This window comes from Mustela nigripes, chromosome 13 (assembly GCF_022355385.1).
Source record: "Mustela nigripes isolate SB6536 chromosome 13, MUSNIG.SB6536, whole genome shotgun sequence".
NCBI classification, from domain to species: Eukaryota; Metazoa; Chordata; class Mammalia; order Carnivora; family Mustelidae; genus Mustela; species Mustela nigripes.
In genome coordinates this window covers 81,271,129-81,289,416 of record NC_081569.1, presented here as the reverse complement: position 1 = coordinate 81,289,416, position 18,288 = coordinate 81,271,129, and the positions used below count along the sequence as shown (strand labels likewise).

Below are 18,288 nucleotides of genomic sequence, written 5' to 3'. Positions count from 1 at the left end.
GGCAAGTTACTTAACTTCTCTGTGCCTCCTTTTTCTCCACTGAGGATAACATGGGACTACCAGAGAGGTTTGTTGTGAGAATTAAATGAAAGAAACCACAGAAGTGCTGAGAATCACAACTGGCATGTAGAATGCATCGAATACACGATAGCTTTTTAAAAGGAAGCAATCAGTATGCTTTGATAAATAAATAGAACACAAAAGACTTTCGAGTTGCATCTTTTCTCATCATCACTGCCCTGCAACCCCAGCCAAAGCATTCTTAGCCCCACCAATGTCTCCCTGCAGCCTGCTCCTAGAGAGGGCTCTACTTCTGCCCTGAGAAATCTGCTGAATACATTCTCCCTTCCATATTATTAGTTCCAGCTTTGATCCTTTCGTCACGTCACTTTCTAGAACGTGTGCTCATGTGCCAAGACCCTGCTCTTCCTTCCTCCGAGTATTTCCCGAAATGTGACCTCCTCCGAGGAGCCGCCTTTAAGTGGAACTGAGCTCATCGTTCCATTCTCTGTTTCCAACAAATAAGTTAAAGGTTGTTGTTCGAGGTTCCAAAGCTATAAATCTTCCGAGCTTTTCCCTGGCTGCGTGGTCTCACCACTGCAGGATGGGTGGGGTTTCTCCTGAAGAATGTGAGTCCAAGAAGGTAAAGGGTTTGTTTAACTTGCTCTGTATACGTTTAGCGTAATGCCAATCCACATGGATGCTGCATAAATGTGACTTGATGATGATTTAATTACCTTGTCCATGCCAGGAATAGAAACCCTGAACACTTAAATCTGTTTCCCCCCACGTTGCAATATGTTTCAATGCTGAGTCTATTATGAGACTGGTTTTCTGCATGTACTTTCACAAAAAGGATAAATACAAAAGAGAGATTACATGAAAATACCAAATTAATAAAATTATTTTCCACATCCTGAGTCCAAAGATACCTTTGGAACAGCAGTGCATTGTATTAAAAGGTGCCTTGTTTAAAGTTTAATTGCATATGCTTTATGGGTTATTTTATAAATCTAAAATAAATAACCAAAACATGTCAATACTGGTTTTTAAAGTACTTGTTGTATTCGGTGCATGCACCATTATGGAGAACTTACACTCAGAGCAAAAAAGATTTGTAGCAAAGCATATGACCTTCTTCCCACTACAATGACCATCCCCTAATTAGGCAATGCATCTGATAGTCATTAACAGGAATGAGATAATGAATCACTTTCTCTCTTCTTTGTTAATTTGCTGTAACCAAGCGGCTAATGGATGTCAGAGCTGAGTGATTGCACTGATTATAGTGATTTATAGTCGCAACAAAACAATTTAAAACCATTCTGATTATTCATGTTAAAGATGCTTTATGTTTTGTTTACTAAATGTTTTATGTCCCCCTTTCTCCTACCCCCAAAGTATTGAACCCCTCCTACTCTGCCACTTTTGACAAAAAGACCTCTTCCTGGAAAACTTGAAAGTTGTAGGCTTTTTTTTTTTTTTTATTGTTTTAAACTAAGCCATTTCATTCTATCTTTTGTCTCTGTATATCTACATATCCAAGTAGATATAGAGACAGACAGATAGATGGATGGATATAGAAATAGATAGACAAAGTTTACCCAGTAGAAACAAAAAGCCTTCAGGGTGGAGAGAAAACTTCAGTGGTGCCTAGTTCAAAAGAAGGCAGAAATGAGAGGAAATCAGGCAAACTTCAAGCCACTTACCTTGGGGCTTCCAGTCCCTTCCTCGCCCTCCACAGACACATCAGTAGCCAGAATCTCAGCTTTGATGGTATCCAGAGCCCTGAGAATCCAGCTGTGTTGTCGTTTGATTTGCCTCTGCAGCTCCTTCCACTGGCTTGCAATCATCCGCAGCATGTCCTTCAGCCCTTCTCCAAAAGGAGGGGAAAGCACAAGTTACAGGCTCGACTGCATTTTTTACCCAGGATTGACTTTTAGCCAGTAAATTAGATGACTATTTCAAACAGTAAGCCTAATTTTAAACAACCATTATCAACACCTGACATATAAGCATTTGTCCCCCAGGAGAGGGGCTGGGGGATTTTGTCTTCACAGAAGGCATAAGGACACAAAAACAGGATCACCACAGAGATGCTTGGGTGGGAATCGACTTAGCTTCTGTGCATTGACTTAAAAAAATGCATGTTGGACAAAAATGACCAAGTATAAAAATGACTGACACCGAAGCTTCACTTTCCAAAGAGAAGGCCCTGTGTGTATCCGTGTGGAGACTTCATAGTGATCAGAAAGATGCACAGAAAGAGGCGAAGTGAACTCGATGAGGAATACGGTAAATGGGCCAGAATTAAGACAGCAGTCCTTTCCCTTAGCATGTCCGATTAATGCTGCTCTTTCCTTATTCAGCTGTGGTAAGCTCAAAGAAAGAGCCAGATTATAATTCACCCTGTCTTATGGTCTTTTACTACCAGGGTAAGTATAACCAAATGACAAAACTATTTTTTATTTATAATCTGTTCCTCATAAATACATTAATACTGGGCAAGAGTTGGTTTAAGGCCAAAACTCTGCTAATGCAATGACCAGCAAAAACAAAAACAAAAACAAAAACAAAAAAACCATGCAAAATGTTCACATGTGCGAACTGGCAGGGAAATAATCGGATGTATCTCATCCGCCTGCCTTATATCGGTAATGATATCTATAAGTACCCTAATGCATATGCATTATAACTATTTGCACAATTCTCATTCATTATCTTAATGTTATTTCCAGGGCACCTACATCAAAAAGCATGTCAATGTGAAGTTTTCAGGAATGTGATTTCAATTGAAACTCGGGCGAACAGCAAGCCCAAAATAAAATGAACAGACCATTTGGAGGCAGTATTTCATCGTATAAGTATCACAGCATTGTATGCAGTATATGAAACATTTATAAATCTTGAAGGTCAATCTGATAATGTAAATATTAATAATACATAAGGAAGTGAATATATGCAGTAATTTACAGCAATGCTTCTTCATTCTTAATAGTCTGGAGACATAAAGGCTTGCAATATTTCAGGAGGATTTACCTGCTTTGTGAGATGCAATAAGCTCGAGAAGTTGGTATCCTTCCTCCTCCACAGCTTCCTTGAGAGCACAGTGACTGTCTACATTCAACTTAAAACTCTGCAAGGAAAAATATGAGCATCAAACCCTGGCAAGGCAGTTAAACATAAAACATCCATACAAAATTACTTGCTACTTTTTATCAAGAACCACACAGCCCAATTTACCCAATAGACAAACTAATTTGCAATACTAAAAGCTATTGATATTTGGGATCTGGGCTCAAAATGTTTCCGTTAGATTAGCAGAGTGCATCTGTTTGGAAACAGCTGACAGATCTAGAAATTCATTAGGTTTTTATGAAAAGTCACATCCCGTAGGCTATATCAGGAGTAGCAGTGTTCTATAAAATATACTGAATTTCTACCAGCACATATGAGCTCTTTTCTTCACTTTTTAAAAATGTTAGTGATAGCACTATTTATGAAACCATAAAAAAATTGGCAGCGTAAAATATATTAGCCTTATGTGCATATATCGAAATCCACTAATAGAGTAAGGGTTGGACTGGCTGTTTCTCAGATATCACACAAACCAGAGAACATCCAGGGGCACTGAGTACTGTACTGAGGAGTCAAATGCTTCCCAAATCTTTTTGATTTTTAAAAGCTTATTTCTTACAGTGAGATTCCGCTTGAAAAATGAATATGTCAGGCACATCAGGGGCATTTTTCACTAGCGACCATCATCCAAAACCCAACAAGTGCTGGTATGGCTGAATCCCAACTCAAGGCCATTGCTTTCAGGAAGCCTTCTGTTGCTTTACGTGGAGTTACAGACTCCCTTCTCCCTGCTCTTACAATGTGTTTCTACTACAGAATTTATCACCTGTATCCTGCTCTATTTCTACACTCTGCTACCAAATTATAAGCAATTTTAAAGAAATTCAAGTTTCACATTCATCTCCAACTCAGGTCAGATGGAAGATGTTCAACAGATTTGCAGAATTCATGGATATCTGTCAAACTGGATCAACAGTACTCTCTGAAGGAGAAGGCTTCCAGTTAGGTATTTCAAGAAACATAGGTGGTTTTCCAAAGAGTTCCCAACTCTGGAATGTTAGAAGGCATTCCAACCACAGCAGGTCCAGTGGAGAGGAATCCTAATAACCAATCTGTTGAGTCAATGGCTAGTCTTCAGGGTGAAAATCAATTCCTTGAGTTGACTAATTAGGACATGAATTTGAAATACTACATGCAAAATGTTGGCTTCTCCATGACAGAGCTCCACAATATACAATATATTTCACTGTCACTGATGATTCCTTGAGCAATAGCTGTATGCAGAGCCCTAAGCTTAGTGTCAAGAATATTTAACACAAGCCTGGGTGGCTCAGTAGGTTAAAGCCTCTACCTTCGGTTCAGGTCATGATCCCAGGGTTCTGGGATCGAGCCCTGCATCGGGCTTTCTGCTCAGCGGGGAGCCCACCTCCTCTTCTCTCTCTCTCTCTCTCTCTATCTCTGCCTGCCTCTGTCTACTTGTGATCTCTCTCTGTCAAATAAATAAAATCTTTTAAAAAATTAAAAGAATATTTTAAAAATTTAAAAATTAAAAAATATATATATAACACAAGCTCATAATGATACAGGCCCAGTTAGAATGTAATTTGGATGAAAGAGGTTAAACCACCAAAAACTGTAAAGTTAGGTACATTCATTCGTTCATTAGGAATCATGCATCATGCCTGTTCTGTACACTGGACTGATAGTGACTTAAGGGGTTTAAAACATGGCCTCTGACATCAAAGGGCAACTAAACATGTCCCTAGGAGAAGAAAGTGCAGCCCAAGTCATTGCAGATGTTCAGGAGTGACTCTGGGCTCTCTTTTTCTTAGTGGCAAAAAGGGGTCTTCTTTTTAAAGCTGAGAGGAAAAAGCAGGTTAAAAGAAACTGGATATGAAGGAGATGGGGACAGACAGATCAGAGTATGAAGTATAAAGATAAGAACTTTGACTAAAAAAAGTGTTTGACTCCAAAATGGTGAACCATTTCATCTGACTAAAGGCATAAAAAACAGGGAAGTTTTAGCCAAATATGACAGAAGGAAAACAACGTAAGTTTCCTCACAGGCTGTTCACTCTTTCTCGTATTGTCCTTTTTCGGCTATAGCTATACGGTTGAATAAAATAAAGTATGGCAAAGTAAGGGAAGCCTAATGCTTCTGGTCAGCACAAACACTATGAGCTCCATGAAAAATTCAATATGAAAAATTCAATATTACTTTCTAGCCAAAATATGGCTGCGTATACTTTTTGCCACTGCAGTGGATATCCTCAACTCTGAAACAAGGCCATGTGCAATAAGGTTCATGTATGTTTCAGGGAGAAGGGACAAGGAAAAGAAAACCACTTGAGATCAATGTGAGAGTGCCACGATTTAGGAAGAAACCTGTTCTTGAGATTTCCTTATAACTGTAAATTTAGCCTAGTGCTCTCTCTGATTCTCTGTTTACTTACAACAGACTTGTGCTGAATGGTTAGTAATCATGAGCTTCTGAAGAGGTGCATCAGGCCTATGTCTCAGAGCAAAAGAGAACCTAAGGACCTGTGAGTAGGTTGGATAATTTGACATAATTGAAGCCAAGAGTATAGAATAGATGCAGCTGGGTCTGGTTCTGCCTCAAGATGATGTGGAAGCATTTGATTAGGAAAGTGGAAGAGATGAGGTATTCATTATTAGGAAAAAGATAAGCTGATAAGCTTGATGCTGTAGAGAAGACCCATTTAATATATCTATTACCCAAATGGTACAATATTGCTTGATTTTCAGGTGCACCCATTAACCATTAATAATATCAACTAAGGAATTTGTAATGGGCCGCCGAGGAGGCAGCCATGCAGGCACATTAACAAAATTGTCAATGAAATTTCTGGCCACTAAAGGATTCTGTAATAAGCACTCCCCATTCTGTCCCCACCTCTTCCTGAGCGAAGGAAGCTTAGATGGAAGGATTTGCTTCTCTTCCTCTTTCATTTTCTTTTTCCTTGAACCTGATACTTGAACACATTTCCATTCTAGTACTCCTAACACATTCCCTCACCAATGCTGGATATCCCTCTGCAACATCCACAGCATTCCCTGAAAATGCAGGGCATTCTCTGAAGATTTAATTTATGGCAACATTATCATAGGTGGGTACCACGTTCTTGAGTCAATGATTATGTGACACTCCTTAAATATGAGTAATCTGGGTTCTAGGAAACTCCAGACCTTTTTTAGTGTCTTTAAAGCAGCATATAACTGAACACCTAGAAGAGAACAACTAAGGAAATGGAAAACACAGTGACTGAGACAAAGGACTGGATTATCAAAGAGATGATATACATCAGAGGCTGAGGAATGGGTACATCCACACCTGCAACCTCTAGCTCCACCACCTTCGATAGATCTGGGTGCACTACTCCTTGGCAGGATCGAAATTTATACCAATTCTACTTTGACCATGATCAGACTTTATATGGCAGTCATGTGGATATGAAATGAAATCAAGGAAATGTACACCTTGGTGGACAAAACTCTGCCAAGAGTGAAGAATGATCATTGCTCATGAGGACTCATAAGATTTGGATCACCTGGCACAGAAAATCGTGGGAAAGACCATACTCACATTCAGAGGCTTAAAGATCAAAAGTGGCTCAGCCTTAGCAGCATTGTCTCATGAACACAGACTTTCAATCGTGCAATGAAATACTGTTACTGTCTGCCAGGTCCATTGATGTCCATGAGTATTGAGATGTTGGTGAACAATCAAAGAGGCCGGAAACAAGTTATTGAGTCTTTCCTGAACAATTTCAGTTTTTTTAAGCACATGAATTAGTAGATATTTACTGGGAAGTCTTTGCCAGGCTTAGAGATACAAAAGATAACAATACACAATATATAATCTGGGTCCATGAAGCATATAGTTTTTTGGGTGAAAGAGATTTAAAAAAAAAAAAAAGCCAGTAGTATCATAGGACTCAGCATAGCATAAATGTGGAATCAGGGTTTGGTGTCTAAGAGAGAATGGAAGGACCTTAAGCAAAATGAATAGACATATACCCTACCCAATGAGATTTTTTTTTTTTTTAAATTAAAGTATCATGCTGGCCAAGTAAAACCAAGAGTGTGGGCGGTATTCTGTACAAGTGTGGCAGGTGCTGGATAGGGGCTGTGGGATCCCAAGCTGGGCGCCAGGTTCTGCAGAGCCTTGCAGAGAGCTAGTGGAGAAAGGACTAATTTGTATGCAGGCCTGGAGACAGCATTTATTGTAGCAGGAAGTAGGAAGCAGAAGGCAGGTAGGTGTGGCCGGGGCAGGGTATTAGCAGGAGAGGCGGAAGCTGTGATATGTGGTCATTAACTCCAAGGGCCATGAAAGAGTCAGGGAAGAAGATGTCAGAACACTGGAAACGGATGGGCGCAGTTCTCTGTTCTAGAAAGCTCTCTCTGGTTGTTGTGCAGAGTTGATTTTAAAAGGGCAGACTGGAGACAAGCAGGCCATTAAGGAGGCTGCTATGGTAATACAGGCCAGATGTTTCTGCATGCTCACAATTTTAATTAAAAAAAGGTATGCTTTTCTTCTAAATGAATGAAAGTAGAAAAAAAATGGAGAAAATCTTCTGTCTTTTTAAAGTTTTTCTCAGTGTGTGAGAGCAGCGTGTGCCAGAATTTAGTTCCTTGGCTGTTCTGATGATAAATACCAGAGGTTATTAGTCAGGAGTCTCCCAATGTGAAAGACATATTGAACTGATGAACTTTTACTCCCACTGTCATTTTAAAGAGATGGTATATATGCTGATGAATAAGGCACTTGATGACACTTTTTCTTCACACAAAAGATTTTTACTACCCTAAGAAAATGAAAACTTGCTTTTTTTTTTTTTTTTTTTTTTTAAACAAGGGCAGGAGGAAGAATGTGTGTTCAATCAGAAAAGCAGAGGCTTAAAAAGTCACCTGCTACCTGCCTTAGGCCATCTCCACCTGGGGTCCCCTCTGTGCCATGCCTACACCATCCTGTGTTCCCACAGGGACTCTTGGTGAGGAAGAAAGCCCCGATCCCCTGGGTTGTAGCTGGAAGCTCCTCTTCTCCTCTCCCCAATGCCAACAACAGAGGATGATCATGTGGTCCTCAAAATACAAAATATACCCCGTAAATGCTGTATGTGTCAAGAATTGAAAGATTTTTATGAGTAAAACAGTTCTTTAAGAACCTCCTAAAAACCGGACAAGTTATTACACAGCCATTCAAGTTAAGATTGTGAAATCACATGAAAAATACACAGAATGTATTACAAGCTCAAAAAAATGAAGATTCAGAATGGTGTCTGTGACGGCAGTAGAGCTATACAAATGAATAGTCCCAGTGCATGAAAACAGAAGTCTGAGGGGAAACACAACGAAATGTTAACATCATTTGTGCAGGGTAGGACCTGGAGTTAATGTAGCCTGGTCTCACGGAAGGGGTTCTCTGTGCTTCGGCTTTCTACAACAGAAGATGAAAATAATACTGACTTCTAGGTTATTGCGAGAATTAGAGATAATGATTGTAAAGCACTGAAGCAGCACCCGGAAATAAGTAGGACCAAAGAAAAAATCATTACGACTTTTAAATTCATTTTTTCTCTTTTCCAAACATGGTCTGTGGGAAATGGTACTTTACAGTAACTTCAGGCGACAACAAGCACTTCCCGTTGAGGCTCTCTGAACTCTGCAGGTGCACAGACCACATGGTCTTTCTCCAGTGTCACCACCCAGCACAGGTCTGCCCACAGGGGGCGCCCAAACATAGATGCTGCCATCTGAGATGGGGCCAAGGCTGCCTGGACAGAGAGGCCAATGATTTGGGGCTTCCTTCTGCCTCAAGTGTGTGCTCTTGGGCAAAGCATCTAACCCTTCTGGGCTTCTGTTTCCTTATCTACAGTCCAGGCATTTGGACTCAATATTTTCCAGTCCCTGGACGCACTGATTTTATCTTTCAGCCAGACGGTTCAGGATAGGTGGCTTGGGAGGCTTTTTATTTATTCTAAACTAGAAAATTTTCAAAGGGGGAAGAATCCCAAAGGCCATCTAACCATTCATCTACCCCAGGGCAGCTCCGTCCCTCAACCATCCTGGGCAGATGTGTTCATTCTATTTTTAACTATCTCCAGGGAAGTTTCTTCTAACTTCTCATCCCGAGTCCGCAACATTTCTTCTCAGGAATTTAAGAGCTCTGTGCAAAGCAGCACGAGCCTTCCTCTGCTTCAGATTCTTTTGCCAAGTCATCTCTGCAGTGTGGGAGTTGGAAATCAGAAACATTGTGAGAATATGCCAACAAAATATAGACGTCCAATCAATCATCAAGCCCTGCCAATTAATTTCTCCAACCTCAACTCTTCCATATTGATTAACACTGCCTTTGAGTCAGGCCCTCATCATCATCTCTTGCCAGGTTGACTTCAACGGCCTTTGGTCATGGCCCCTCAAAACCACATTTACTCCTTATTTGTGGCCTGCCTGTGAAGGTGCAGGCATTGTCCTAAGTACATGGGATGTGGCAATGAAAAAGGTAAATAGCCCCTGACCTCTCAGAGCTCACCGTCTAATGAGGGGTGGAGGGTGTGCATCTTAACTGCAATCAATTGTGTCAAGGAGGCCATCACAGCATGGGGATGCTGGTGACAGCCTGGTCTCTGGAGCTGGTTGGCCTGGGTTCAAATCTCAACTCCTCCATCACCCACCCACTGTGTCACTGTAGGGAACCTCTGGTTACTCAGTTTGTTCAACTGTAAAAAGGGAGAAATGTTAGTGCCTACTTCAGGAGATTGCTGTGATTACTTCAGGAGATCACCAGTAGAACACAGTCCGGCCTCTCATAATAGTTCAAGAAAAACCATTTCATTACACAGAATGGCCTGCCTCCAAAACAACTCCAAAAAAGATGCTCCTTCATTGTAGGATAAGGTCCAGCCTTATGACCTACAGAGCCCTCTCCAGTCCCAACCAAGTCTGCTTCTCAAGTCCCATGTCTGCTTGAAATGCTCCTGAAATGCATCAAGTTTCCAGCTTACACCAGCCATCTCACACCTCTGAGATTCTGCTCTTGCTGGCACCTCTGGTAAGAACTGGTATGGACAGCCCCCCCCCCTTCCCCTGGCTAAGGCCTGCTCATTTTTTAAGATTCATTTCAGGGGTCGATCTCTCTAGCAAGTTTTCCCCGACTTTCTTCTATCCTCCCAGTTTGCACATTGTCCTAAGTATCCCCAGGACATGTGCAGAGCTCAAACCGCTACTTGCTACCATGCTGGATAACTAACTGGTGATGTATGTTCTTCCCAGCCATGAGTTCCTGGAGTTTCTTCTCACTCGTTTTTGAATCCACAGTGCCTCAAACAGTGCCGGGCACACAGAATAAATAAAGATTCATACCAAAAGTCTTCCATGGAGCTTTCAAACTGCACATGGCACTTTGGGAGATGTTGGTGCAGTCACTCTTCGCTTGGAAGTGGTTGATAAATGTCCCCAAATTTTACTCAGTGAACACCATGTAAATGAGCTGTCATGTTCCTTCGCTTACAGAATTACTTGCCAATTACACTTAGATGATCCCAGTGTAATTGCCATGTAAACTGTCCCCTTGCTGAGATAGCCCAAATCATCAATTTAACTTTACCCTCTCATCATATGGTATTTACCACATAATTAAATAAATGGTCAGCCGCCACCACAATTGTATATCTCCCCAACGCCATGAAGTGGCTACATTTGACACTGATTTATCAGTTATGACAATACGCAACACACCTCCAGGTATAATATCAGAAGCTTAAAAAATTTGAAAGCACTACAAAACTCTTGAAAAAGAAGTTACAAGTTTATGATCAAAAAAAGAAGCATCATAAAAACTTTACTTTAAAAGAAGAAAGAGGAGGAGGAGGAGGAGATGCAGAAGGCGGAGGAGGCAATAAGAGAGAAAGACAAAAAGTCCTTATTCCCCCTGAGGAGACTTTCTTCCTGAAACCTCAGATAATAAAAACCTCTCCCAGAATTTGAAGGGAAGGTCAGTTCTTCAAACAAATCCCAATTTCTTTCAAATAAACAGTTGCATTTTGCTGTGTGTGGAAAGCCAAGTGTATTTTACTAAGGTTGACATTCCTTGCTGATCGACTTGCTAATCCCTCATGCAAGAATCAGATGGTGGGAGAGACCCTAGATGCTGACAGCGCCTCCTAGTGACCACATTTTCATTTGCTTTTCTGGATGCCACCTCCACACCGGGCACAGGTAATCACACTGACTTCCCGGCATGGCCACATTAGACCAAATGGATTCACAAACAGAGGTTCTGTCTAAAGGGACTGTTTGACTTCCAGAACACACTGCTCTGAGGCTCTGATTGAAAAAGAGGTCAGTGCTGGCCCAAATATCACTCTGCCCCCCGCGGTGGAATAATTGATGTGCAGCAGCCCCTACAGATGAGGAGTCACTGAGGTGATGGATGGATAGAAGTGTATTATTCACATGTACATCTGCTAATATACAGGCCCCAGTGCAAACACCAAGACTTAAGAATATTATGTGGATTTAGGACAATCCCTGAAGGACTCCACTTCCATTAAAAATTTGTTTGGCAGCCTGGGGCAGATCTATTCCAACTCCCACATGCTTCATGCATTTGAGAGGGGGAACCAAACTGCCTTAAAAATAAATTTAATAAATCTTGTAATGTCAAATCATTAACATCCTGTCTAGTCATATCGTCTTCGTATTTTGAAAGAGCAACATTAACCTGTGGAATTTTTTTTAAAGCTTTCTAATATCTGAGTTAACATTTTTATTCTCCTTGGGTTTTCTACCAAAGGGAATGAATTACATCCTGAAAACAGGAGAGAACATTCCAATTTTTTCTTTCTATAGGCATTTCTCTTGTCACAAATATACCAGACAACCCAGAAAGCTCTGTGACCAGAGTCCATTTTGGTTTGGAAATAGTAGAGGAAATAATTGAACTCACAGACATTTGCAGTTATTGTTTGCTGATTTACAATACTAGTTACAATTTGCTGCTTGTAATGGTTGTAACACTGCTCTTACAAATGTTCATTCATTCATCTAGCAGATATTTTTAGTACCTATTATGCACATGCAAGGCTGGGTGTCAGAGGAGACAGCAAAAAAGACACACAAGCTATCCCCTCAAGCAAGTGACAGTCTGGGTGGCTGGGGAGAAACCCAACCTCTCTAAGGACACTTGAGCTTCGCATACCACATATACTTCTCAGGTCTCCAAGGAAAATGCTCACGATTCCTTCCAAATGAACAAAATATCCTCACCTACAATATGTTTGTTTGCTCTTCACAACCATCTTCAGCAACTGTAACAGTTCTTTTCTGTGTCAGATCTGTTTCAAGCCTGAAACTCTCACCTTAATATTACTTATATTGAGTGCACTGCTTCAAGATTCCAAAATCCTATGTAACCCAGTAGATAAGGAGGATCTGTACATGGGTGTACACTGGAAGAGCAGTGGAAGGGGACGGCACCCTGGATCAGGTGAGCTAGGTCACGCACTGGCTTCTGTCCATATAGGCTCCTATATGGACATGCAGCCTGGGCTGGAAGCCTCATGGTACAAAGCCAGTCTGCAAACCTTCTCTTCAGCACTTAGCCTATTACTGCCCTAAGTAGGAAGAGTTTAATAAATGCAGTGTTTCCCTGGCATCCTAATTTAAAATAACCATTCTGTCCTAAAAAGAGCAATAAACAAAATAATAAATTGGTAAAATGTTTAGCCACCAACAATTTTCAAAACGTGAGAACTGCTGGGTAACACGGGATCAAGTCCTAACACTGAGACAAGCTAAAGTGTATTCCCAAGGGCTTTGAACAATTCAGGATTCCTTTTAAGCTGAAAACGGAATACTCTGTGTCTCCTAGATGGACAGAATTAGACCTATGAGCCAAGGAACGCGGTCCAGGACTTTTACATGGCCAAAATGAGCATCCCGTCCCCACACATCAACATCAAAATGCCTCCATGGTTAGGAATGCCTGGCAGATCTTTCCATTCCCAAGCCACCAAAGGAAGTAACTCAAGGCTGGGAGCTGAGTATTTTAAATACCCCAAAGAGAAGTAATGCTGCTTCCCTACTAAACTCTCAGCTCTTCACCTTAAGCTGATGGGAAGCAAGAGGAACAAGCAAATAGAACTTCAAAGGTCCTATGAGGCCACCACCAGCTCTGCTAGGCAAGGCGAAGGGAAGTGGCGGCCAAACTCATGCAGCTCAGGTTTTTGAAGTCTAACCGACGGTCTCCCATTAGCTGAGCAATACAGTCACTGCTGTACGGTGGCAGCTGCTGGTCTTGTGAAGCTCAGGCTTCTTGGGCCAGTGCTGCCCATCATCTCAGCAGAGAAAGGTAGCCAGGGAAAGGTGGGCACCAGGAAGTGCCCATCATCTGTTAACTTGAAGCAATGAAAAATGGAGCAGAGGTGGAGATAGGAAAGCAAAGCAAAAGAAAACCAGTGTTTTTTGGGAAATTTTCCTGTATGGCTAAAAACTGTGAGACGTATATTGTTGTTGTTGCTTTTAATGAAACAAATGAGAGCTATTTAATAAAAATGCGATATAATACAAAGTTCTAAATGTAGACAATAAATGCATGAAAGTATCTGTATGGAGATTTTGTTTCTTTTCTTCTTTTTTTTAAAAAAGATTTTATTTATTTATTTGACAGAGATCACAAGTAGGCAGAGAGGCAGGCAGAAAGAGAGAGGAGAAAGCAGGCTCCCTGCTGAGCAGAGAGCCCGATGTGGGGCTCGATCCCAGGACCCTGGGATTATGACCTGAGCCGAAGGCAGAGGCTTTAACCCACTGCGTCACCTAGGCGCCCCTGTATGGAGATTTTGTTAGCCAAGAACATTACCAGCTTAATCCAGTCTGTCTTTATAAGTACTTAGGGTAATGACACAGTGAGGACAAATTTTCAAACCCTCCAGGGTTACCAAGTGTTATAAGAAAGGGTACCAAGATTATAAGCACCGTCTGCAGGATTTGGGCGCTTCTCTGCCACCTTGTGGTAGCCCCCTCAAATTGCAGACACTGATCCTAAAAAGAACCGCGAAGGTGGGCTTTAAAAGCTACCCCAGACACACATACTCCACCTCTGTAGGCACATAAACATGGACTCTATATGCTTTTTCAGACCTGTAGCAAAAGCCATCCCTAGACTACAACAGACTTTCATTACATGGGGTCTCTGAGCTGCTGCAAACAACAGCCACTAATGGGACAAGGAAGAGAATTTCAACTCATGTTAAAAAAAAAAACCAAAACAAAACAACAACAAAAAAGAACCCTGAATGCTCAATGCTGTATTATTTGCAAAAGCATAAATAAGGACACGGCTTAAATGGCCATCATCATGGGAACGATTACATAAATTGTGGCTCATCCACACAATAAAATATTAAGGAGCTGCTAAAAGTAAAATGGGTAGTAGATCTTCATGTACTGACAGAAGGATGTCTGAGATATCTTTAGATACAAAAAGCAAGTCATCGAACAGTATGTATAATATGAATTTTAAAAATTCTTAAAATGTATGCATTTTTACACCAACAGGTCCAAAAGGATACAGAACAAACTGTTTATGCAAGTTATCCAAGGGAGGGTAAGACTTTTCACTTTTATTTTTATGCTCTTTTGTACAGTTTGAATTTTTTTTCCAGTGAAGAATGAAAGATGAAGTTTCCTTCACCTTCAGGACATGCCCCCCAAGCCAGGTCACTGAGCTTTTGTAACATCTGCCCCTTCTGTCCCATGTAAATACTCCTTGTAATGTTCACATTCCTTGGCTCCACACACCCCTAGATGGCCCTAGAGCTTCAGTTCTACTCTACCCAGAGAAGCTGTCTCCCAATTTTCATATTCTTCAATACATTCAAGTCTTGGTCAGATTTCCATCAGCTATGGAGTGGCAGGCCTTGCTGTGCTACTGTCAAGGACATTAGTAGCCTTGGGGAGAGTAGGGAAGATGAAACAGACATTGGCAATGAGGTTGTGACCATTCGAGAGAGAACATCAAACAGAAAACTCTGATCCATCCCCCTCTTGCTCATCTACACGCTCTCCTCTGTTCTTACCTACCTTCCATCTAACCCCGACCCTCATCCTCTCCAGTCTGCCCATGGCTTGGCATCATTTCATCCTTGCATTCAACAACAGCCTCACTCATCTTAGGCTTGCTCCACCCATGCCAAGGTAAGCAAGCTCCCGGAACACACTGGTCCTTCCAGGACTGGAATCCGAACATGCTTTTGACACACGTAGAGACCTGATGGCTGCTTATCAGCCTGGCCTTGATGTCTGTTGAGCCTTGGGTTCCTCAAACTGTTGAGATATCCATGTTCTTTTAGGGCAGAACCCCCCAAATAGTGTCCTTTTAACATACTTTCTATTCACATCACAGACTAGGGACTTGTTTCCTTAATACATATAAAACTCCCATAAATCTTGAAGCAAAAATCCAAAGACCCAACAGGAAAAATAGGCTAAGAATATGAGCAGAGAGTTCTCAGAAAAGAAATACAAATGACTCCTAAAAATATGAAGAGGTACTCGACTCCATTTAAAATACAAGAAATACAGGGGGCGCCTGAGTGGCTCAGTGGGTTAAAGCCTCTGCCTTCGGCTGGGGTCGTGATCTCAGGGTCCTGGGATCGAGTCCCGCATCGGGCTCTCTGCTCGGCAGGGAGCCTGCTTCCTCCTCTCTTTCTGCCTACTTGTGATCTCTCTCTGTCAAATAAATAAATAAAATCTTAGAAAAAAGAAAAAAAATACAATAAATACAAACTAAACTACAATGAGACGCTATTTGTAACTATCAAAGGGACAGAGATCACCAGTGTGATAACCTACTTCATAGCAAGGATGGGCCAGTGGAGGCATTCTCATGCCCTGCTGAGTATAAATGGTACAATCACTACCAAGGACAATTTGGCAACACATGAAAACTGTAAATGTGCATAACTTTGACCCAGAAATTTCACATATAAGGTATTTACTCTAAGGATAGACTTAAATGATGCACTATGATGAATATTCAAGGATATTCACTGAGGCACTGTTCATAATTTTAAAAAATACTGCAAATAATCTGTTTTCATCAATAAAGAACCGGTGAATTATGAATAAAGAATAATAAATAAACATAATAAAGAATTAAGTGAATTATGGAATATTCATAAATGGAACACTGTGCAGCCATTTTAAAGGATAAAGTCAGTTCTACATTTGCTGATTTTGAATTATTGGTAACATAAGTCAAGGGAACAAAGTGAAGTACACATATGCATTTGTTTTCAAATACCTTGAACAACTCTGAAAGAATATAAAAAACCAAGGAACACTGGTTGCTTCTGAGAAAGAGAATCGGTAACTGGGGGACAGAGGTAGGAGGCTTACTTTTGACTTTCTACCTTTTTTCTCCCTTCCTTTATTTACCTTTAGAGTTTTGTGTAACATCCATATATTCATGAGTCCAAATTTTAGAAAAAAAAAAACCCATCTTAAAAACCAGATAACATTGTCTGTACCAGCATATCTTTCAAATGTTATACTCAAACCCATTCTCCATTATGCACATAGTTATTCGTTCTCTAAGCCATGGACCTCATCCAGTTAATCAATGTCAAACTGACCCTACCCCCATGGAATTTACAGTGGATTCATGTCAGTCTCCTGTTTTAAAGTAAAATCAAACCTCATGGAGTCCCTTTGCTCCCAGAGAAATGTTCAGCCCATTAAAAAGACATTCAATCTCCTTCATCATCAGCCCCAACTGCAAGACCCCAACTTGGTCTCAGCCACACCAGATGGCTCACCTCACCTCCCTTACCTACCCATGATATTTCCTCCCATCTCCTCTCTTCCCCTCTCCAACCAGAAAATCATATATGAACTGCAAGGTCTATATCCAATGTTTTCTTTGAGCCTTCTTTATTCTCAGGAAGAACCAATAAAAACTTCTCTCTGTGCTCCTAACAGTACTTTGCTTATCCTACAAGAAGTTTACTGCTCAAAATTATATTATATTTATCATTTATGGCTCTATAGATGACTACATTTAATCTATGGTCATCTCCCTCAGATTGCAAATCCCTGGAAGAAAGAAGCCAAACTCGTTCATCACGTATTCCTAGCACCTATGTAACTGCCTGGCACACACAGGGGCTTGATATATATGAACTCCTCACCACCATTTCTCCCCATGTTTTCTCATTCATCAAACTGAACTAAGAATATTGTTCCTCCAGTGCTATTTCTATGTGGCTGGTTAATATTTGCCCAGTATGACATGGTACTACCTATGCAAATTTAGCTCCAAAGTTTAAGCCAGGCCCTTGTGCTTAGTTCTTCTTCCTAACTCTTGCACAGCTGTCTGGAGTCAGCTAGACTGCTTTCTCCTACTAAATATCTAATCGACTATAGATTAAGCAACAACAACAACAAATCATCAATAACAACAACAAAAACAAAGAAACCCAGCCCGTTTGTTTTCCTGCAAGTGATTTTATATGACGTGGTACCCATTTGGTGAGTTCGGCATGCATAAGAACTACTTGGGAGATCAGGGTTATCTTTTCAAAAGCAAATATGGACGTGGAATGAAATCTCTAGAGGGAGACCTTGCTGTCCTCCTCCGCTGCATTACTCATAAGCACTCTCACTCTGAAGATATTATGAATTCTCTTAAAGGAAAACATCTAAATAGCCTGCCCAGAACTACTGATGGCGCTTCTATATATGATGCATCTGGTCAAATGTAGCTTTTGGGGACTTGTGTTTCTTTAGCCACTAACAAAGGAGATGAGAGAAGCAACCTAAATGTCCGCCAACAGACGAAAGAATAAACAAACTGTGCTAAATTAGTACAGTGGAATATTACTCAGCAATCCAAATGAATAAGCAGTTGAAACTCCCAACATCGAAATAAGTGAAGGAAACCAGGGGGACAGGAGGAGATGAGAGAGAGAGAGACAGACAGAGGACAGAGAGAGACAGACAGAGGACACATCGTGTTTGACTCCATTCATGTAAAATTCTAGAAAGTACAAAACAGTCTTCATAATAACAGAAAGCAGATCAGTGATTGCTTAAGGGTCAGGGAAAGGCCAGGAGGGAAGGGAAGAAGGAATTACAAAAGAGTCATGAGGGAGCCTTTGGAGGGGATGGCTACATTCACTATCTTGACTG

At 41.0% G+C, this 18,288-nt stretch overlaps 1 protein-coding gene across 2 annotated transcripts in view; it reads right to left on the bottom strand.

The window, feature by feature from the left end:
- The window catches only part of AKAP6 (A-kinase anchoring protein 6), a 461,709-nt gene that overhangs the window by 212,941 nt on the left and 230,480 nt on the right, over window positions 1-18,288 (bottom strand). For both annotated transcript variants that reach the window (XM_059373059.1, XM_059373058.1), the window contains 2 exons: window positions 3,040-3,136; window positions 1,710-1,873 (listed from right to left, as the gene is read on the bottom strand). In XM_059373059.1, the coding sequence (XP_059229042.1) occupies window positions 1,710-1,873; window positions 3,040-3,136 (261 nt within the window). The remainder of the gene's footprint in view (window positions 1-1,709; window positions 1,874-3,039; window positions 3,137-18,288) is intronic.